General features: G+C 41.4%; 1 protein-coding gene across 2 annotated transcripts in view; it reads left to right on the forward strand.

The window, feature by feature from the left end:
• AOAH (acyloxyacyl hydrolase) overlaps positions 1 to 23,121 on the forward strand; it is a 240,538-nt gene extending 217,417 nt beyond the window's left edge. For both annotated transcript variants that reach the window (XM_004385300.2, XM_023739575.1), the window contains 2 exons: positions 10,731 to 10,807; positions 21,892 to 23,121. In XM_004385300.2, coding sequence (XP_004385357.1) covers positions 10,731 to 10,807; positions 21,892 to 22,020 — 206 coding nt within the window. In that variant the 3' untranslated portion in view covers positions 22,021 to 23,121. The remainder of the gene's footprint in view (positions 1 to 10,730; positions 10,808 to 21,891) is intronic.
• Positions 23,122 to 23,410: the final 289 nt, after the last annotated feature.

The raw sequence follows: 23,410 nt of genomic DNA on the forward strand, positions 1-23,410 counted from the left end.
CTAATGAAAAGCTTTATAGTGTATGCACCAGGATGAAAAATCTCTCGTCCAGAGTTTATCATCTCCATCTCCCCACCACCGCTACCCCAGCCCAAGCATCTGGGATGGAGCAGATGGCCATCATGAATTATCAAGTATTACATTAGCTGACACGTTTTGCATTGCATACACTAGTACCTCAATTCTGAGCATCTTTTCAGCAAGACTGATCTCCCTTAACTAGATTTCCTGCCTAGGTGATACACATTTCTCTCATGGGGAGAGACATTTTGATAAATAAGCTCTCATTAAAATGCAGAGTTAAAAACTCATTAGTGAAGTCCTGATGTAAACAAATGCACCACCAAGTGATATCTGATCAGCACCAACCTTGAGTATAGATAAAGTCATTAAAAATATAATAATGTCTAGCATTTGCGTGGGACTTTTTTGTTTTCCAAAGTGATCTCTAGCTCTGTCACTTATTATTTTTGGGACTGTAAACAATGCCCTGAACATATTTAATTACCCTTTGCAGACCTAGATGGGGATACCGTATCTTCCTAACAAGTCTTTTGATAATTATATGAAATAATGTGTAATCTTCCTCAACGATATGCCTGGTACATAGTAGGTACTCAGTAAACAGCACCTGTCCCTTCCATCCTTACTACTCAATGTGTGGTCCAGGACCAGCAGTACCAGCATCACCTGGTAACTAATTAGAAATGCAGGATCTCAGGCCTCACTCCAGAACTACCTAATCCAAATCTGAATTTTAACACAATCCCCAGTTAATCCACACATGTGCATTAAAGTTTAAGAAAAGGACTCTATAGTGCTCCAAAACTGAGAGCTTGGTCAGTCAGTCATCAGATCATTACTAAGTCCTACTATGTACCAGCAGCTATGTAGGTGCTGAGAATATAAACCCATTGTCATTGAGTCAACTCTGACTCATGGCAAATGCATGTGTTACAGAGCAGAACTGCTCCATAGGGTTTTCTTGGCTGTAATCTTAACAGAAGCAGATCTCCAGGCCTTTCTTCTGTGGTACCACTGAATGGGTTTGCACTGCCAACCTTTAGGTTGGTAGCCAAATGCAAACCTTTTGTGCTGTGTAGGGACCTGCTGAGAATATAGTTGTCAACAAAACAGATACCTGGAGGATACAGAGATAAGAATTTGTCCTTCACTGAATATTGACCATCATTGGCCTGGTGAACTATCACGCTTGGAAGCTGAGGCTCATCAGTCCTTTCTTTTTCTTTTTTTTTAATTGTACTTTAGATGAAGGTTTACATTACAAACTAGTTTCTCATTAAACAGTACACATATCGTTTTATGACATTGGTTAACAATGCCACGACATGTCAACACTGTCCCTTCTTGACCTTGGTTCCCTAATATCAGCTTTCTGTCCCCTCCTGCCTTCTAGTCCTTATCCCTGGGCTGGTGTGCCCCTTTAGTCTTGTTTTGTTTCATGGGCCTGTCTAATCTTTGGTTGAAGGGTGAACCTCAGGAGTGACTTCAGTACTGAGCTAAAAGGGTGTCCAAGGGTCATACTCTTGGGGTTTCTCCACTCTCTGTCAGACCAGTAAGTCTGGTCTTTTTTTGTGAGTTAGAATTTTGTTCTACATTTTTCTCCAGCTCTGTCCAGGACTCTCTATTGGGATCCCTGTCAGAGCAGTCAGTGGTGATAGCCGGGCACCATCTAGTTGTACTAGACTGTCTGGTGGAGGCCGTGGTAAATGTGGTCCATTAGTCCTTTGGACCAACCTTTCCCTTGTGTCTTTAGTTTTCTTCACTTTTTCTTGCTCCTGAAGGGGTGAGACCAGTGGAGTATCTTAGATGGCACATCTAAGACCCCAGATGCTACTCACCTAAATAGAATGTAGAATATTTTCTTTATAAACTATGTTAAGCCAATTGAGCTAGATGTTCCCCAAAAGTTGACTCTTTGAAAGGATCAACAAAATCAACAAACAACTGGCCAATTGACAAAGAGAAACAGGAGAGGCTGCAGATAACCCAAATAAGAAATGAAATGGGGGACATTACAACAGATCCAACTGTAATAAAAAGGATCATAACAGAGTATTATGAAAAACTATACTCCAAAAAATTTGAAAACCTAGAGGAAATGAATAAATATCTAGAAATACTACCTACCTAAACCAACACAAAACAATGTTGAAAATCTGAACAGACCCATAACAAAAGAGATTGAAAAGGTAATTTAAAAAAACTCCCAACAAAAAAAAGCCCTGGCCCAGATGGTTTCACTGGAGAATTCTACAAAACATTCAAAGAAGAGCTCACACTACTACTACTCAAACTATTTCAGAACTTAGAAAAGGAAGCGATACTTCCAAATTCATTCTATGAAGCCAGCATAACCCTAATACCAAAACCAGGCAAAGACACAAGAAAAGAAAATTACAGAACAATATCTCTCCTGAATATAGATGCAAAAATTCTCAACAAAATTCTAGCCAATACAATTCAGCATCATATCAAAACAAAAATACACCATGATTAAGTAGGATTCATACCAAGTATGCAAGGATGGTTCAACATTAGAAAATTAATCAATGTAATCCACCACATAAATAAAAGGAAAGAAAAGAATCACATGATCATCTCAATTGATGCAGACAAGACATTTGACAGAGTGCAACACCCATTCCTGATAAAAACTCTCAATAAAATAGGTATAGAAGGGGAATTTCTCAACATAATAAAGGGCATCTATGCAAAACCAATGACTAACATCATTCTTAATGGAAAAAGGCTGAAAACATTCCCCTTGCAAACAGGAATAAGATAAGGATGCCCTTTATCACCACTCCTATTTAACATTGTACTAGAAGTCCTAGCTAAAGCAATAAGGCAGGAAAAAGAAATAAAGGGCATCCAAATTGGCAATTAAGAAGTTAAACTATCCCTATTTGTGGATGATATGATACTATACATAGAAAACCCAATAGACTCCACAAGAAAACTACTGGAACTAATAGAAAGGTTCAGCAGAGTAGCCGGATACAAGATAAACATACAAAAATCAGTTGGAGTCCTATACACCAATAAAGAGAACGATCAAAAGGAAACCAGGAAAACAATATCATTTATAATAGTCCCTAAAAAAAGAAAACACTTAGGAATCTAATCAGGGGTGTAAAATACTTATACAAAGAAAACTACAAAACATTACTGCAGGAAACCAAAAGAGATCTACATAAATGGAAAAATATACCATGCTCATGGATAGGTAAGCTGAACATTATGAAAATGTCAATTCTACCCAAAGCAATTTGCAAATACAATGAAATCCTGATCCAAATACCAACAGCATTCTTTAAAGAGATGGAGAAAATAATCATTAACTTCATATGGAAAGGAAAGAAGCCCCGGATAAGTAAAGCACTATTGAAGAGGAATACAGTAGGAGGTCTCGCACTACCTGACCTCAAAACAGACTAATAGTGGTACAATTACAGATACATTGACCAATGGAACAGAACTGAGAACCCAGATGTAAATCCATCCACCTACAGTCACCTGATCTTCGACAAGGGCCCCAAGTCCATCAGATGGAGAACAGACAGTCTTTTTAACAAAGGGTACTCGTAAAACTGGATGTCCATCTGCAAAAAAATGAAACAGGACCCATACCTCACATCATAAACAAAAACTAATTTGAAATGGATCAAAGACCTAAATATAAAGCCAAGAAGTATAAAGTTCATAGAAGAAAATATAGGATCAACAATAGAGGCTCTAATACATGGCATTAACAAGATACAAACCATAACTAACAACACACAAACTCCATAAGATAACCTAGATAATTGGGATCTTCTAAAAATTAAACACTTATGCTCATCAAAAGACTTCACCAAAAGAGTAAAAAGAGAACCTACAGACTGGAGAAAAAAATTTGGCTGTTACAAATCAGATGAAGGTCTAATATCTAAAATCTACAGGAAAATCCAACACCTCTACAACAAAAAGGCAAATAATCCAATTAAGAAATGGGCAAAGAAAATGAACAGACACTTCACCAAAGAAGACATTCAGGCAGCCAACAGACACATGATGAAATGCTCGCAGTCACTAGCCATTAGAGAAATGCAAATCAAAACCACAATGAGATATCATCTCACCTCAGCATTACTGGCAAGAATCAAAAAAAACAGGAAACAATAAATTTTGGATAGGCTATGGGGAGATCGGAGCTCTTATGCACTGCTGGTGGGAATAAAAAATGATACAACCATTTTGGAAAACAATATGGTGGTTCCTTAGAAAGCTAGAAATACAAACACCATCTGATCCAGCAATCCCACTCCTAGGAACATATCCTAGAAAAATAAAAGCTGTGACACGAATAGACATATGCACACCCAGGTTCACTGCAGCATTGTTCACAATAGCAAAAAGATGGAAACAACCTAGATGCCCATCAGCAGAAGAATGGATAAACAAACTATGGTACATACACACAATAAGTACTACGCAATGGTAAAGAACAATGATGAACCTGCGAAGCATCTCGTAACATGGATGAATCTGGAGGGCATATGCTGAGTGAAATAAGTCAGTCACAAAATGACACATATTGTATAAGACCACTATGGTAAAAACTCATGAAAAGGTTTACACACAAAAAGAAACAATCTTTGATGGTTACGAGGGATAGGAGGGGTGGCAGGGAGGGGGCAGAATACTAAATAGACAATAGATAAGTGGTAACTTTGGTCAAGGGTAAGACAGTACACAATACTAGGGAAGCCAGGACAACTTGTACAAGGTAAGGTCATGGAAGCCCCATAGTCACAGCCCTTTCTTGCCCCCACAACAATAAACTCTATGAAAGAGCATGAAATTCAACTAAACTGAATTGAGCATCCTACGTCAACATGGCAGTCAGTCACTTTACTGAGAAACACTCAAGTATTCTTGCTTTGCAATTCTCATCAACAGTTCAAGGAATTTCCTGAGATTTTATAATTTCCTGACATTTATTAAAAATAAATGTGAAGGGCCAACTTTCTGAAAGGGCCTTGGTCATCTTGTCCATACGCAGTTAGTGGGCACTTCATTAGGGAAGCTGCTTGAACATGGCAAGAAGGAGAGGTAGAGACAGAGGAAATGGTGCTGTGGGATCTGCCAATGTGAACATTTGCCACAGCATCATACATTTAAATTCTAGGTGTTACAACATCCTCTTCTGAAAGAGCTAGAGTTTTTATATTTAACTAGAAACTATGGTAAGATCTTGACTTATGCTGACAGGCCACCGCAAAGGGAATTTTTAACTTGAAATTTTAGCTTTTTCCAGAGTAGGCAGAGGGGTTCATCTCTCTGAGTAACAAGGGGTTCATCATCCTTGATATCTGGTCTACCTCATGCTGGATGCAATGTGCTGTTGTTGAAAGAAGCCAGAATTGACAATCAGATAGAACTGTGTTCCTGTGCCAAAGCAGAATGGCTATGTAACCTTGAGAAAATTAAGTCACCACTCAGCCTTTGTTACCTTTTATGTAAGACAGAAATAACTAACAATGGGGATTATGTAAGGATTAAGTGAGACAAAGCTTATAAAGCACTAGAACAGTGTCTGCCCGTAGTAAGGACTCAGTAACTGTTAGCTGCATCCTCCCACCACCACAGTAATCAATGTATGTAAAGCACCTATTACATCCCTCCAAGGTCTATAATAAACCAAATCCCACTGCCAACGAGTCGATACCGACTCATAGCGACCCTATTGGACAGGGTAGAATTGCCTCATTAGGTTTCCAAGACTGTAAATCTTTACAGAAGCAGACTGCCACATATTTCCCAGTGGAGCAGCTTGTGGGTTCAAACCGCCAGCCTTTCAGTTAGCAGCTGAGTGCTTTAATCACTGCACCACCAGGAGTATAATAGATGGATAATAAAAGCTTGTTCTCTTTCAATGTCCAAAGCCCCTCCCCTCGCCAATTATGCCTGTGCATCACTTTGAGTTCTTTCAAGGAAGATATGGTAGAAATGCATCTCATTATCACAACTGTCTCCTTTTGTCAGAAATAAAAGCCCTGTCAATTCACTCATTAAATCTGCAGTTTCAATTGTTGTTGTTAGTTGCTGTCTAGTCAGCTCCGACCCATGGCGACCTCAGGTATAACAGAAAAAAATGCTGTCCAGTCCTGTGCCATCAGCCGTCTTCATAGTCACAGGAAAATCTCTCCTCCCATTTCTGGACTATATTTGAGCCAACTATTGCATCACAAATATCCTCAGTTTTTATGATACTAAAATTCACAATTTCATATCCTGGTGACAGAGCAAACTGCAACTGAATATCCCTGTCACTTGAGGGTAGGCACTAAACCTATGTGGTCTCAGCTCTGACAGCCTCTGTCCAGCGCTGAACCACGATTGCTCATCTCCAAAGACTCTTTTTGTCTCTTGATGACTCATTCTCCAACTGGTTATGAACTAAACAGAGGTAGCAATTTTTCCTCCCTTCAGGAAATACCCACTTGAGCAGGTGACGTCTTTTTTCTTCCTCTGCACATCTTCCAGGCCGAGGAAGGAAAATGCCACTTGGCCGACAGGGCCATTTTTACACTGACAGTTTAAATATGCCACCATCTGCCCCCAGCTTCCGAGATAACTCAATTGGAGTGAACCCGGTTCTACTTCCCTCCATGGATATGTTTGTAAAGACAACCAATGACTTCATGAGGCTGACCAGAGAGCAGATTTTTTTTAAGTATTTGTTTGTTGCTGTTCATCAAAGAGCGATCAAGTGTCTTATTAGTCATCTTCTATGACTTCTATTGCATCTCTGAAAAGCCGGTTATTAGCAGAGTTTCGTTGATTTTACAGATGAAGAAAATAAGTTATACACCAAATCCCAAGAAATTGTTCATAACCATTCAAGGAGTTCAGTTTGGATCTTCTGAAGAACAACAGGAATTCATCTACCTATTTTGAATTATGATTCCAAGTGGGAAGGAAATAATCTTACCATCTTACCCTTGACTGGATCTCCTACTCTGAAATCAATCAGGGAAGAAATAGAGGCCACTGTGAGTTTGCGATGAGTCGGAATTGACTCGACGACACTGGGTTTGGTTTTGGTTTTGCCTGGTATTGCTTTTATTCTGAGAAATTAAAATTTCACCCTGAAATAAACAAACAGAAAAGAGTCGCCATACAGATAAAACCTTGAACTCTAGCTTGTGAGTTACTGACCCTGTCTTTAGGTTTTATAACACTGAAGTTTATGGATACACAATGATGCTTGTAGACACAATAATCATGGGGGAAACTGATGTCTTCCACCATGACTACGTTAACGATAGCCTTGTAGATATTTCTTTTAATACTCATTGCTTTATTTTATTACGGCAAGGCCATTCTTCTAAAGGCTGGACTCCCTTGTAGTAGCTTACCAATGTGGGAGTTAGGGAGGGAACAGTCCATCCTGACAGGGAAGAATGTTATCACTAGCATTGTTTAGAATTGCGGGAGTACGGAGTACAGTGATAATAAAAAGTGGGCCTCTCCCACTGCCCCCCACCCTAGCATATGTCCCTGGTCCCTTGCAAAACATGGCAGCATTCCTGAGCTTTCCTTCCACAATCCCCACAACTAAGGGATTCCCCAAGCCTCCAAGAGGAGCTGGAAGAGAATGACCATCCCTTCTCCTTTTGAAAATAGTCACTAATTCTGATGACTGAATTATGTCTGTTTGTTTCATGAGGTACAATATCTATCACCATTTCTCCCTTTCTTTAAGGACCATGGTTTTAGTTTGATAGTAACAAACATAAAATTCAAATCAAAATGAAAATAGCCTAGAATAACCTTAAGCTTGGATGCCAGAGTTGAATCACACTAGAGGAAACTCATCTATAAGCAAATATGACCTTTGAAATATTGTACTCCTAGTAAACATTCTTCTTAAGGAACATGACCTTAAACTGTGTTTTTTATAGGCTCAATGTTGTTTTCCATTCTGGATTTTCCAGATTCCCTAATCATAGTCACTCTTTCTGGATTTTCTCTTGGCCGTTGAAGCATAGGTTTGGATTCAGCTTGACACTCAATCTTCTCTGTGAATATGGAAAGTCACAAAGTGTTGAAAGAGGCTTCCTACCTACACCAGATCAGAGATGCCTGGGAGGTCCGGGTCAGGTCCAGGACTTGGTGGATATCTATTTAATACAATAGGCCTCTGCCTCATGCCTTACTCATCCAACTCTTGGCAACTTTTCAGCGGGCTCTGAACTCTAGGTTAGGATCAGTTGCAACTGGCCTGATCTTAGCACTGCCTGGACATTCCTTAGCACCCTATTAGGGTTTTCTTTCATTATTTCTTTTCTTTCATTTTTTCTTTCTTTCTTTAACATCTGTTTGACATAAGATGAGACAAAACAAAAAATAAAGGGAGAGTTGGGAGACAGTTCATCAGGAACTTTTGTGAAGGAATGGAGCACAGGTAGAAAGGAAGTGATGTCATCTGTGAAGTTAAGGAAGCTGATAACTCACCTGGGCATGGCCTTTCCACATTATTGTTGGTTTGTATTAGAGACCCCTGTGGGACTACAAGGTAGAAGTGAAACAAACACCATAAAAAACGAAGAGCATTGAGGAAACTCACTGGGGAGACATTGGCTCTGCATTTGCAAAAACTCTCCCAAATGCAACTTGTTGGAACTTTGGATTGGAGACAGCTCAGATAGGGAATCATCATCAACTTAGAAAGTAGAGAAGCAGGACCCAAAAAACAAGCAGGAGACTGGCCTATCATCTCCCAGACAAGGGAAAGAATGAAGACGCTGAAACAAGCATGAGTGAAAAGCAGGGCAGGTGAGCGAAGCAGAGGCAGGGATGGGCTGGACAGGGCTCGGAGCAGGCAGAGCCAGCGTGGTGGCCAAGGGGGTAAGACCGGGAATTCACAGGTGCTGCAGTGTCAGGTCCAGAGGGAAAGGCGGAGCAGCCAGAATTGAAGCTGGAACAGAAGGTCTGATTCCAAGGTCTCCCCAAAACAGGCAGAACAGGCCTGGCAAACTGCAGATAGAGCCAGGCAAGCTTCCGTGAGGACTGCCTCTTATAGGGTTCCTATGGCCAAAGGCAAAAGAGAAATTGTTCAGGGCTGCAAGCTGGTTGGGTAGAACAAACAAAATTTCAAAAGAGGTTGTGTGGTTTAAGCATCAGGACAGCTCTGAGCTTCCTATCAGAAGGGCAGACACATCCCATTCCTTCAAAGAGATACATTGTTAACAGGCACTAAGGAATTTCTCTGGCAATCTGCGGGAAACACCATGTAACACAGTAGTCAATGTCCTCAATTCAAGTTTTGTTTTTATTTTTGTTTTGTAATTAATTTTTTTATTGTGGTAAACATATAGGTAACAAAACATTTGCCATTTCAACAATTTTCACATGTACAGTTCAGTGCCATTAATTATGTTCATCATGTTGTTCAGCCATTACCCTTACCCCTTCCCAAATTATACCGTTACCCTTTCGACTTTTATAAGAAATTCAAAGACCAATTTTCAGCAGCTGCTGCTTCTAACACACTCCGATAAAACCCAGAAGCATAATATAAGAACGTGGCTCAGCAGCCGCAGATCTGCCAGGGAATAAGCTACCCAAGACAGGAGCTTCACTGTGCAGGACTCCAAAGCACCAGCATGAATTTTCTCCTGAGCTCTGAGCAGGGCAGCGTTATCTGGGGACAAAGGAGTTGTCAGTTATTGGAGGTGACATGCCGTAATATTAGGACTAATTTCAAAAGCATCGTAATACTGATTCAGCCCTGGAAAGTCCAGCTTCTCTTGTCCAATCAAAGCCCCCAATAGAATCGATGTGCCTTCCCTTGGGGTGAGCGGGATAGAAGCAGAGACGGCACAAGCCTCTGCTCTTGATTTTTCTGTGGGGTGAAGAGAAAAGAACTGGAAGAATCTTAGCTGTGCCTGCTCCCTCACTGGACTCAGGGAAGTGAGGGGCTGGGCTATGCCAGAAGCAGCAGTCTCAGATGTTTTCTCTCTGGAGGCTCTCGGGGGATTTGAAATTTCCTTGAGGAGTTCTTATTGACTCTATTATATTACAATGTAAAGTTAATTGTGCTGTTGCCTTGGAGCAACTGACATTCTTGGTCTCTTACCCATGTTGAAGGATGGTTTTATTGCTTTTCATCACTTTAGGGCTCATAATATTTTCTCTGTAGCCATACTCCCTCTAAGTGTGATGCTGAGATAATTTTGTATAATTATATAATATTTCTTATGTACTGTATGATTTTTAAAGGTGATTGCTTGACACACACAGGCGGTGCGTGGAAATGGCAGCCCATGCAAGGAAATGTTAACAAAATGTTTAATTTTCCCCTCCTGCTCCTACAGTGCTGCCCTACTGCGCCCCTGAAAAATGAGATGGAGTTAAATTGGTGTTGAATATTTTAGAGCTCATCTCTCCCCACCACTTTCCCCAAGACACACACCACTGCCATCCAACACTCTCACGCATTGTCTTTCTGACTGGAAATTGATGAGAAGATCATTTCTGTTCAGAAAGCTCCCAGTCTGAGCTAGCTAATACCTCAGAAGTGGCAATGGCTTGGTAAGCAATGGGCCAGGCCAGGAGGGCAGTGGGCAGCTCTGACAACATTTCTCAGGGTCCGTGTCTTCAGAGATTGATGGTTCTTTGTGGAAGCATGTCTCTAACACTCTGGTTGTGTCCTGCAGTCACGGAGGAGTGGCAGAGGAGAGGTGGGCAGCCCTGGCAGCTCATCGAACCCATCGATGGATTCCACCCCAATGAGGTAAACACAGGCAGAGGATGGTTGCTGGAGGCTCTGCTGTTTATTCTTAAGTGTATTTCTACATTTGTGGGAGTCTTTGGGTGATACAAATGGTTAACGTGCTCAGCCACTGACCAAAAGGTTGGCAGTTCGAGTACACCCAGAAGCACCTTCGAGGAAAGGCCTCTCAATCAGTCATTGAGAACTTTATGGAGCATAGTTCTACACATGGGAGTTAGAGCTGACTCCACTGCAACTGTTTCGGGTTTTTTTAATACATTCATGTATTAATTTTTATCCTGTTTTGTTCCAGAAAGTACTTACAGAAACCTACAAAAACGTGTAAGATAGAGGGTTAAATAAGAATAAAGTGGAAATCAGGCTAAAAGAAAAATAAAGTAGAAAACAGATCTTAGATTCCTGACTTAACTTCTCCAGTCCATAAAATGAGTACCAAGATGTCCTGAGAAACCACCAGAGATGGTCTACAAAATTAGCTCTGTGCTTTCTAGAAGCTGATGCAAAAGGGGTCTAAGTCACAGCCTCCATAAAATAAAAAATAAGTCAAGTATTCGGGGGAAAAAAAGTTTCCTGGAAATGAGACCTATGAGAAATTACTTCTATGTATCGGACTCGACTCGATAGCAATGGGTTATCCTCCTAGAAGGTGAGAGAAGAGAATAGTGTCCTTAGCAACATCCTGCAGTAAGAGCTATTTCTCATCTAGAATCCAAAGTAAAATTCAGTAAAGTAGCTCAGCTAGGGCTTCTTCACAAAGCAAGGGGAGCTGGGGGACAAGACCCTGCCCCTCGTGCTCTACCCCATCCCCATTATCCTGGTTTCAACAAGGGAAGCTCCACTTTTATCTGTTTTATATACAGGAGTTGCTTATAATATTTCTTGATTTTAAAAGTTTGAAAGCTGGTCATTCACAGGAATGTATGGACCATTTACCCTCAGGCAATCCTCCATCACTATAGTCTTTCTGACCCAGCGTTTGTTAGGTTTGACATGGCAATGGCAAGGATACAAACCTGACAATCACTCCTGGGGTGTTCTCCCCTGGTGGCCTCAGTGTCAATGGTCAGCCAGGCCATAGGGAGGGCTTATCATCCCCTCAGGAGCCTGGATGGAGGGCAATCCACCTTTGGTGAGGCTCTAGTGACTACCCACAGGCAGGACAAAAGTTGTCTCAATAAAATAAAAAAAAGTACAGTGTCACTCTAGCAACAAATGAATAAACAGTAGAGTCCCACAACTGCTGCATAATCTGTGCAAACGGTTACAGTGCTCTACTGCTAACTGAAAGGCTGGAGGTTCAAGTCCACCCAGAGGTGCCTCGGAAGAAAGGTCTGGTGATCTACAGCCAAAAAATTAGCCAGTGAAAACCCTACGGAGCACAGTTCTACTCTGACACCGTGGGGTCGCCGTGAATTGCAGTCGACTCCACAGCAACTGTTTCTTGTTTCTTTGTTTATTGAATGCCCACCTCACTGTTTAAAATAACCAGAAAAATATCTGAATGATGTACCTCAGAATACCTAACCTTCCTGTATAACAACTGGATGATTTGACCAAAGAGAATTCTTAGCTACAAGCTGTTTAAATATGAGGATCTGGATTGAAGGGGCCTACAGGACGTCGAACTGGAGATGTCCTTTCCGCAGTTAATATACAAGTTTAGAGCTCAGGAAACGGACCTGGGCTGTACATACAGACGTGAGCACCACCAACACACAGTTGCGACTTAAAGCCATGGAGAGTAGCTTCTCGGTGTCCCCACATACTCCCCTCCAGATGATGTGCCTTACAGCATATGCAGAGTTAATAGACCATCCTGGACCACAGGGCAGCTACAGGAGCCACATCTTTTCCATTTTGAAAGAGTTGGATGAGCAAGGCTGAGTCTCAGAACGTCTTCCTTTTGGCAAGGACATAATCCCAACCAAAGGGGCAGACTCAGATCTTATTCAAGTGCCTCCCATTGTCCTCAACCAGCTCCAGTACATCAGAGCAAAACCAGCTGGGACTGACCCCTTACCATGGAGAGGGGAGAGCGCTTGTCTCTTCTTGGCCTATTTCTTCCCAAAACCCAGCTAGAGAAGTGGAGGAAGGGTCTAACCATTTTTGGTTCAACTGTTCAACTTTCTTAAGGAGATAAGTTTAATAAATATAAACATGGGTTGTGCTGACCAGTTCAAATTTGCAATTGCACATGATAATTTTTAAGCCAAATCATATTCACTATCTGAACTTTTTGCTTGAATTTTAATGGGAAAAAAAAAACAAGCATAGAATATCCTAATATACAGACCGACAACTGCTTTAATTTTGCATCCCACTCTCAAAATGTAGAACCAGAATTTTAAGAAATGTCTTTAATATAAGTGGGAAAGTAGAAGGTTATAAGGCTGGACTTGAAGATTGATTGAATTTGTTGGGTAGGAGAGAGATGACTGTAAGGACTGGGCAACTGGATAAAGAGAAATAAATGTCACCAAGTCAAGGAACTCAGAAGAAGGGGCAGATTGAACATGCTAAATTTGGGATGTCTGCACAATATCCTCATGGAACTGTCCAAAGCCACTGGACACATTTTATGGGTTCTGATCTCAGAAGGGTGGTCTGTCCTGGAAACACAGGTTTGGGAGTCACCAGTTTATAGTTAAGAGCTGGAGATATTTATAAGAATAAGACTGGCACAAGGGGTAAAATTGTGAAGGAAAATAAAGACTAAAGAGAATTATAACAGGAATTTGTTGATAACAAATTACTTAAAAAACACACAGTTATTATGTCACATTTTCTGTGGGTGAGGAATCTGGGCATGGCTTCGCTGGGTCCTCTGCTTTATGATCTCTTACAAGGCTTCAATCAAGGTGTCAATCTGAAGGCTCAAATGAGGAAAGATCCACTTCCAAGCTTACATGTTAGTTGGCCGAATGTAGTTCCTTGAGGGTTGTTGGAGTGAGGGTCTCAGTTCATAGGTGGCCATTGGGCACAGGCTACTCTTGGTTCCTTGCCACATGAGCCTCTCCAACATGGCAGCTGACTTCATCCAAGTGTGCAAGCCAAACAGGCAAGACTTGTGGCTAGCAAGACACACGTCATATCTTTATGTAACCTCTTCACTGAAGTGACATACCATCACCTTGCCGTATTCTATAGGTTAGAAGCAAGTCACAGGTCCCACCACACTCAAGGCAGAGGAATTACACCAGGCATGACTACCAGGAGGCAAGGATCATTGAAGGCCATCTTAGAAGCTTCCTGCCACAGAAGCGCACACTGGATCAGGGACCTAGGAGATGATTAGAGTCCTAAGGTGCAGCCAGTTCCTCAGAGACTTGGGTGTAGCCATCAAACTGCTGAAAGAATGGGACGAAAGTTAACTTGGAAAAGAAACATTGCTGCAAAGACCCAAGACCCAGATGTGTGGACCCTGAAGAAGCGGCCATTCTACCTGTTCAAACATCCACTTTTTTAAATCTCTGCCAAATTGAGCATGTAAAGAGTTACTTAAAAGATCTCTGGGCCCAAAATCAGAGAACAGTGAAGCAGAAAGTGTTGAAGGATCCAGAGACACACATCAAGCCCAGTGTCCTTGGCTACTTCTGGGCTACCTGTCAAAACATCCCTGACGCCTCCCGTCCAAGAAGCTTTGTTCAAGCCAAGTTTTCTACCAAAACAACTTCTTCGCCTGTCATCATTCCGGCAGCTCCCCAAGCCATCATTTTAAAACTCTTACTGCAAGCAATGAATTTTCCATGACATTAATCCCCCTCCTCTCTCTTCTGCCCTGACCCTGTTCACTGCTGGTGACAGAGTTTATATAATGTCTGTCAGGGTTCTCTAGAGAAACAGAACCAGTGACAAGTAGCTAAATACAGTAAAACCTGCAAAAACCAGAACCTCCGTAAGACATAAACCTGTCAGAGAAAACAACAAACAAACTCGCCATCGAGTTGATTCCGAACCATTTTCCACTAAAACAAGAGATAGAAAAGTGGTAAGACTGCACCCTGTCAAAGGCAGAAAACTTTTGAGACCTGGAAAAACAAGACAAACCCATCAAGTTCCAGCTCTCACAGGTTTTACTGTAGATGATAGATAAATAGGTAGGTAGGTAGGTGGGTTGGTGGATGGATGGATGGATGGATGGATGGATGGATGGATGGATGGATGGATGGATGGATGGGTGGATGGATGGGTGGATGGATGGATGGATGGATAGGTAGGTAGATAGACAGACAGACAGATATTTACTTCAAGAAATTAGCTCACACAATTGCGAGGAGCTGCAAGGGTGGATTAACCAGCAAGCAAGGTATGCACGGGCTTACATTAAACAAGGTATACACGGGCTTACTTGTGTTTACTTACTAACCTGTGGTACACAATTTCACATGGGTTTTACCACATCTTTGATGTGAAAAACAAGTGAAATTTGCACTACAGATTAGTAAGTAAACGCAAGTAAACCCGTGCATACCTTGCTTATTGGGTAATCTAGTCCTGGGAGCTGGCAAATCCAAAATCAGACAATGGGAAAAGTGAAGTATGAGTTCTACCAAAATATATATTTACAGTCTGGAGGCAGAATACCCTCTAGCGAAACTCTGTTTTTGCTCTTAATTCCTTCACCTGATTGATTGATTACATTACATTAGACTATATTATGGAAGGTAATCTGCTTTACTTAAGCCAACTGATTTAATCACACATATCTACTTCATAAAAGGAGCGCTGGTGGCACAGTGGTTAAGCACTGAAAAGTGAGCAGTTCAAACCCACCAGCCGCTCCTTGGGAGAAAAATTACAACCTTGGAAACCCAGTGGGGCTATTCTGCTTTGTCCTATCAGGTCACTATGAGTTGGAATTGACTCAACAGCAATGGGTTTAACTACTTCATCACATTTAAAAAAAAAAAACCCATTGCCATCGAGTCGATTCCGAGTCATAGCAACACTATAGGACAGAGTAGAACTGCTGCATAGGGTTTCCAAGGAGCAGCTAGTGGATTCAAACTGCTGACCTTTTGGTTAGCAGCCAAACTCTTAACCACTGTACCACCAGGTTTTCCAACTACTTCATAATAGCATCTAAATTAGTGTTTGTCCAAACAACTGGGAGCCAAGCCTAGCCAAGCTGATAGATAAAATTAACCATTGCTCATAATCAGTGTATTTATTTTTAAAAAGTTCATAGTTTTCATATTTTTATTTGTCTCAACTTGTGAACTCCTGGGGACCAAAGGCCCTGGGCAGACTTGTAGAGTCCTCAAAAACGGAAGCTCTGCTGGCAGTGGGGAGGGGTGAGGGAGAGGGTAATCGAGGCCTGGGAACCCTTAAACAACTCTTAACTAACAGTCACCTTATGGTGGCCCTACCAGAGAATCAGGGACCATTTCTACTTCCTTTTCTTTATACATCAACTAGCAACAGTGGTTTGGTGATGATCACAATGAGTCAGTCAGCACAGAGGGGTTAAAGCCGGAATTTACATTTTCCCTTAATCCTCAAGTGTTTAAATTCATCTTTCACCACTGGCATGTTTTACATTTATAGATTTAAAATTAATTGGGACCAAATTTAACTAGGTCCAATAAACTGAGCGGATTAGGAGGTCAAAGAAACCAAGCCAGGCTTTACCTGTGGTAAGGGCTTCCCTGCAGCCTTTTAAAAGCAGTCTTATCAAGATAACCCGGAAGCTTTCTGGCTGCAGGAAAAAAAAAAATCAGAGTGAATTTTTAACTTTGGTGTAGTAAACCCCAAACCCAAAAAAACCAAACCCACTGCCGTCAAGTGGATTCCAACTCATAGCAACCCTAAAGGTTAGCAGCTGAGCGCTTTAACCACTGTGCCACCAGGGCTCCAGTAGACCCCCAGAGTTAAATTTAGTGAGAGTTCAACTTTAAAGGAATGAAGTCATTATAAATTTTTGGCAAAATCGGTATGATCTTGTTCTGCCTTGCATTTACTCTTTAAAAATATTACAAAAAGGTAGCTACTGTTTAGGATTTGTTTTTATGGTTGTTTTACGAACGAGTGTTATTTTTATAGCAAAATATATGCCATGAGCTTGTGAAGTGTGAATGTGGAGGAATCCCAGTTCTGCTCCCGCTGTGCCCACTGTTAGGATTCCCCACGAACATGAGGGATGAACGTGACATTGTAGATTTGCTTGGAAGACTGGGGACCTAACAGGGGAAGAACATCATAAATAAAAATATAGTTCAGCAAAGAAGCTTGGCTCAATTTAAAAATTGTTATCAGAAGAGAGGACAAATTCTGAAAGCTGGTGGCTCTCACCAAGGGTGAAATCAAGAAGTCTCGGCCACCTCCCCACCCTCCTTATACACTCATGTCTGAGTCCTGGGGAGAGCAGGCTGCAAGTAAAAACTGAAAGACCTATTTCACCTAAAACTTATATAAGACAATAGGGTAAAACTGTCCTGCTTTGTTGACCCATCTGTGAGAATTTAAAGAGGAGCAAGGCCTTCTCACTGGGCCAAAGATCACCACGTGGTTTTGGCACAGTGAGGACTCCCAGCAACCTTGTTATATAACAAGAAGCTAACTTGATCTCAGAATCCCTTCTGACTTTACTGTACTCTAGGTGGTGCAAACAGTTAATGCTCTCAGCTGCTAACCAAAAAGTTAGAGGTTGGAGTCCACCCAGAGGCACCGCAGAAGAAAGGCCTGGCAATCTATTTCTGAAAAATCAGCCATTGAAAACCCTATGAAGCACAGTTCTACTCTGACACACTGCACAGGGGGAGGGGGTGCCTCCTTCCACTGTCCTGAGGACAAACCTCAGGGACAAACTCTCACTAAATTTAACTCTGGGAATCTACTAGACCAAAGTTAAAAATCCACTCTGACAAACCCAGAGAGATGTGTGGCAAAAGTTTCCACTGGTTAAATAAATGAGTGTACATCCCTCAGATGGAATACCTGCATCAAATAAAAACAGTGATATGGATCTTCTTTCAGTGACAAAAACATGTTTGTAATATAGAGCTAAATAAATGAAAGCAGATTACAGATTGTGGGTACAGATGACACAAATGTATGTATTTGTCAAAACTCATGGAACTGTTTACCAAAAAGAGCGAATTTTACTGTATATAAATTGTTGTCGTCTTTTGCCTTCAAGTCAATTCCAACTCGTGGCAACCCCAGGCATTGCAAGACAGCACTGCTCCACAGGGTTTGCTTGGCTGTAATCTTTACAGAAGCAGATTGCCAGGCTTTTATTCTGCAGTGCCACTTGGTGAGTTCAAGCCTCTGACCTTTTGGTTACCAGCCAAGTGCAAACAATTGGTACCACCCAGGGACCTATGTTAATTATACCTCAGGAAAAAAAAAAAAAAAAAGCAGATTATCAAATGATATTTACAGAGGAATCCTATTTTTGAATAGATAGTGGCTGCCTCTACTGTAATTACAGATGACTTTTTTTCTCTTTTTATTTAACTGTCTTTTAAAAACTTTCTACAATGAATAGATATTGCTGGAATATTTGTGTTCAAGAAACAACGGCTAATATGGAGTAATGAGAGTAAAGCGTCTCTGTGCCTTGCCCCATGCAGTGCACCGTGGGCATTACAACAGGACACTGATTATAGCAGAAGCCCAAAATGCTCAGTAAATGTTTGTCAAATGAATGAATCAGTGGATGAACGACTACAGTGAGTCATTTTATCACTAGTCTATATGCTAGTACAATATTGCCATTCTCATTTGAGACCAAATGTATCAGCAATGCACACTCATAAATATTTTAATCTCCTTTAGAATGACAGCCAGCTAATTGCTTTTGAACCAAACAGTTACCATTTCATTTTAACTTATTTCTCCTTACCCTCAACCCTATCTCCTCCCTTATTAGTTTGGATAGGGAAATAAATGACCATTGATGCCTTGCTACCAGACAATTGTTAGGAAGACAGTTCAGGTGTATAAAGTTGAATGGAGAAAAAAAACAAAACGAAGAACCAGTAATTTTCCACAGAGCTGGCAGCAACTGCTTTGTTGAGAAATTGCAGGAAAAACAGCCACAAGACCAGTCTTCTGTCTTAGAGACATTGATTGCTTTGTGTGTATGAGATGAACAGGCTCTTCCTTGAAAACTTGAGGATTAATGACCAGCCTCTGAATTGCTCCTGCTTGTAAGGTGCAAAGAAGTGTGTGTGTGTGTATTGTGTGTATGCATATATGTGTGCATGTATGTGTGTGTGCTGTAAGTACATGTATGTGTGTATGTGTGTGGTATATGTACGTACTTGTATGTGTGTGCACTTGTGTGTGTATGGGTGTGGTGTGTGCATTTGTGTGAATGTATGTATGTGTGTGTACATGCGCATATGTGTAAGCTTGTGTGTATGTGTGTGTTGGTGTGTGTGTGTGCTGTGTGTGTGTGTTAGACACCACATGGGTATGATCGAGACTATGTAGTTGGATAAATGGAATTTGAGATGCAGTTCAGAAGACTTGGGAACAAATTAAAATATTGGGGATATTTAATGCAATGACTCTATCAATTGTAATTGTTTCTAACAACTGCTAAAATCTTACACATACTTTAGACCCAGAAGGGACTTTAGAGATCATGTCCTTTAGCCCACTCATCATATCAATGAGAAAATCGGGACCCAGAGAGTGGAAGAGGGCTGCCAAGCGCCACACAAGGAGCTGGTACCACTGCCTGTTGGAATGGTGAATGTGAAATACCCTTGGGGAGAAGGTACATGTGCTTTTGAATGGACTCCTTATTATCCTCCATGAGCAATACCATGCCTCCATGAGGCCCTCAGCAATCACGTTTCTCCCATCACTTCACACTAAAACCATTGTTGGGATGTGGCCAACAGGGTTCTGAAGGCTTGGCCAATAAAGGTATGTTAATAGCAAGACACCTTGAAGACTAAGGTGCTCCTGACCCGAGCCACAGTGTTTTCAATCATCTCATATGCTTGTGAAAGCTAGACAGTGAATAAGGAAGACAGAAGATTTGATGCCTTTGAATTGTGGTATTGGCAAAGAATATTGAATATTCCATGGACTTCCAAAAAAACAAACAAATCTGTCTTGGAAGAAGTACAACCAGAATGCTCCTTAGAAGCAAGGATGGCGAGACTACATCTCACATACTTTGGGCATGTTATCAGGAGGGATCAGTCCCTGGAGAAGGACATCATGCTTAGAAAAGTAAAGGGTGGATGAAGAAGAGGAAGATCCTCAATGAGATAGATTGACACAGTGGCTGCAAGAATGGGCTCAAGCATAAAAGGGATTATGAGGATGGTGCAGGACCAGGCAGTGTTTCGTTCTGTTGTACGCTGGGTCACTATGAGATGGAATCGATTCAACAGCACATAACAACAATAGCAAGCCAGAGGATTGGACAACCAAGAAAGGATCCTGCTAACATTATGAATAAAGCAAAACCTGGCATGCAGTGTAGAACCAGATAGTGGACATGGGGCAGGAAGAGCCAGAGAAAACCTGTCGTGCATTAAGCAAATGATGCCTTGCTCTAGCACTCCAGCCAGACCCTCAACACTCACAGCCTCCTTCAGGATCCTGGCCCTACCAGGTGACCTATGCAGCCTCATCTCCAAGGCTCCTGTAGTTCCTAAGCCATACCATCCTCTCCCATGCTGCTACCTCTTTGCATGTGCTGTGTCCTCTGCAGTGTGCACTATTTCCCTGCATAATCCATCCAGTGAACTTCTTGAAAATTCAGCTTTAGCCATCACCTCCTCCAGAGAGCACCAATCCCTTCGCCCCATCCCAGCAGAGCTGGCACTTGTCTTAGTTTTCTGGTGCTGCTGTAACATGAATACCACAAGTGGGTGGCTTTAAAGAACAGAAATTTATTTTCTCAGTTTTGGAGGCTAGAAGTCCAAATCAGGATCTCAGCCACATCAATTCCTTCCTTGTTGGTAGCCCCAGGTGTTCCTTGGTTCTTGGCAATGTTCACATGGCATCTCTTCCCTTGTGTGTGGGTACCCATCCCTGTGTGTATGCCGCTCTTCATATAACTTGGAAGTTATTAGGTTTAAGACCCACCCTGCACTGGTATGACCACAACTGATCAATTAATTACATTACATTGGATTACATTGTGGAAGATAATTGCATTACATCAGATGTAAGGTCATTTCATTACATTACATTACATTATATCCACAGGTATAGGGGTTAGGATTCCAACACATATTTGGTGAGGAACACAATTCAGTCCATAACAGAACCTCTTCCTCTTCCAGTTGTGTGCATGCCTACCAAAGCTCTCCTCATAGATTGGGTAATACCACTTTGCATATCTGGTTCCCTTACTAGACTGGGAGCTCCTGTTCATCTGAGACTCATACTGTTCATCTCCAAAATCCAAGCCTTAGGCCTGTAGTATTTGTTAGCTGTCCACAGATAAATGAACAAATGGATTTCTGAGAAAGTGTATCAGTTATCTATTACTCTATAACAAATTACCAGAATTTAGCAGCTTAAAACAACACACATTTATTACCTCACAGTTTCTGTGGGTCAGGAGTTTGGGCACTCTGCTCAGCATCTCACAAGCTAAAATCAAGGTATGTTGGCTGAACTGTGTTCTCATCTGCAGGCTCAATTGTGGAAGAATATTTTCCAAACTCACTCAGGTTGTTGGCAGAATCCATTTCCTTGTGGTTGTAGAATTGAGGACTATGGCTTCTTGCCAGTTGTCAGCTGGAGACCACCCCAAGGCTCCCAGAAGCTACTGTGAGTGGCTTGTCATGTGGACTTCCCAATATGGCTTCTTACTTCACCATTCCAGCAAGGAGAGTCTCTAGAGAAAGTCAGCTAGCAAAGGAGAATCTTATCTGATGTAACATAATCATAGAAGTGACACCCCTTTGCCATATTCTATTGGTTAGAAGGAAGTGACAGGTTCCACCTGTATCAAGGGAACAGGGTGATACAAAGGCATGAAAGTGGCAATCATGGGGGCTACCCTGGAGCCTGTCTGCCACAAAAAGAATGTAGTAAACCTTGATGGTAGATTCTTTACCTTTTCATAGTTTTCCTTTTACTCCTGCTTTGCATTCTCTCTGCAGGTGGCTTCAATTCTGCTTGCAGAGCACTTCTGGAAGAAGGTACAGCTCCAGTGGCCGGAAGTCCTGGGAAAGGAGAATCCATTCAACTCCCAGATTGAACAGGTGTTTGGAGATCAAGGGGGACACTGAATCCCTCAGGAACACCCACTTCAGGGGAGTCCAAGGAGGCAGAAACTTGTGCAAACTCATCAACTTATTCAACAAATGATTATGAGGACTGCTCTGTCACAGGTCCATAAACCCTCTTTAGCAGTATCTTTGCAAAGTACTTTATTCTCGGTTCAGAGCATATCTGAATTACAGTGTAATTCTGGTTGCTTCGGAGATGAGTTTCCCAATTTCTCATCAACAGTCCCTCAAATAACCTTAACAAAGTATATTGGGTGCCATTCCAAATAAGAGGCTATCAATGCCCTCTAATAGCTAATTCCTCTAAAAGATGCTTCTAAAAAAGAAAAAAATACAAATGTTTAGCTATTTACACAGGGTTCTGGTGTGCTGGGGAAATGATCCTTCCCCTGGTGTTGACTTCTGAAAGATGGCCCAGCCACTTGAGCCTTCTCTTAGAAAGGCTGTAGCAGGCTGCCAAGGACTCTCACAACTAGGCACAGTCCAGGTTTTGTGGGGTCCTCCTTAAAAAAAGAATACAAGGTTATAAATACAAGATTAGGTACAAACTTGATTATTTATTTAGAATGAAAAGAGAAATCACAACAAATTATAAATTTTTAAAAGTTGACAAAATTCAAAAAAAGACAATTTTTTTCTTAAACTTTTTTCTTACATCCTTTGCATAACCTGATCACTTCTTCTTACAACAATGATTTAGTAATATCATTCTCTATAGAAAAATAAATTTTGTTGCCTATTATTGATAGTGTAGAAGAGTTTCTTTCAGCTACACAATGCATTATTGGTAAAGTCAGTAAATTCGTAAAATTGTTGTCAAATGGGAAGACTTCTATCACATTCCTTTGGTCTCTGAGCATCCCATCCCTGATGTGCCCTCCTGGTCAGAAGCACCAGAACCTGAACCAAAGCTCCATGAGAAAAGAAGTTGGTCAGTCATGTTTATGGCTGTATCCAAAGATTTTTTTACAATGCCTGGTCCACTGCAGGTGCTCAACAGAAAAAGTAGGACGGACGGATGGACGGACGTGTTGCTCTCCAGGTCACACTTTGTTACTTCTTTCTATTTAAAAATAAAAATGCAACCTCTTCTTTGAAGCATTTCAACTAGACTGATTGAATCACACTCCTTATGGTGGAAAGGGTAAGAAAGAAAAGCAATCAGTTCAGAGGCTGCCTTCCTCTGGGTCACCCTTGGTGGGGGGTCTTGGGGCTCCTATACAGCTGGGCCACAGGGAATTAAGACATCATCATCTAAGTACCTCAACATTCTGTTGTAATTCTTTCCTTTCCCGTCAAAAGAAAGACTTGTCCCTCCCTTCACCACTGAAATTAGGTTCATCACTTTCCACTGGAATAATAGATTTTGTTGTTGTTGGGTGCTGTTGAG

The sequence above is a fragment of the Trichechus manatus genome, unplaced genomic scaffold (genome assembly GCF_000243295.1).
Source record: "Trichechus manatus latirostris isolate Lorelei unplaced genomic scaffold, TriManLat1.0 scaffold00137, whole genome shotgun sequence".
Taxonomy (NCBI): Eukaryota; Metazoa; Chordata; class Mammalia; order Sirenia; family Trichechidae; genus Trichechus; species Trichechus manatus.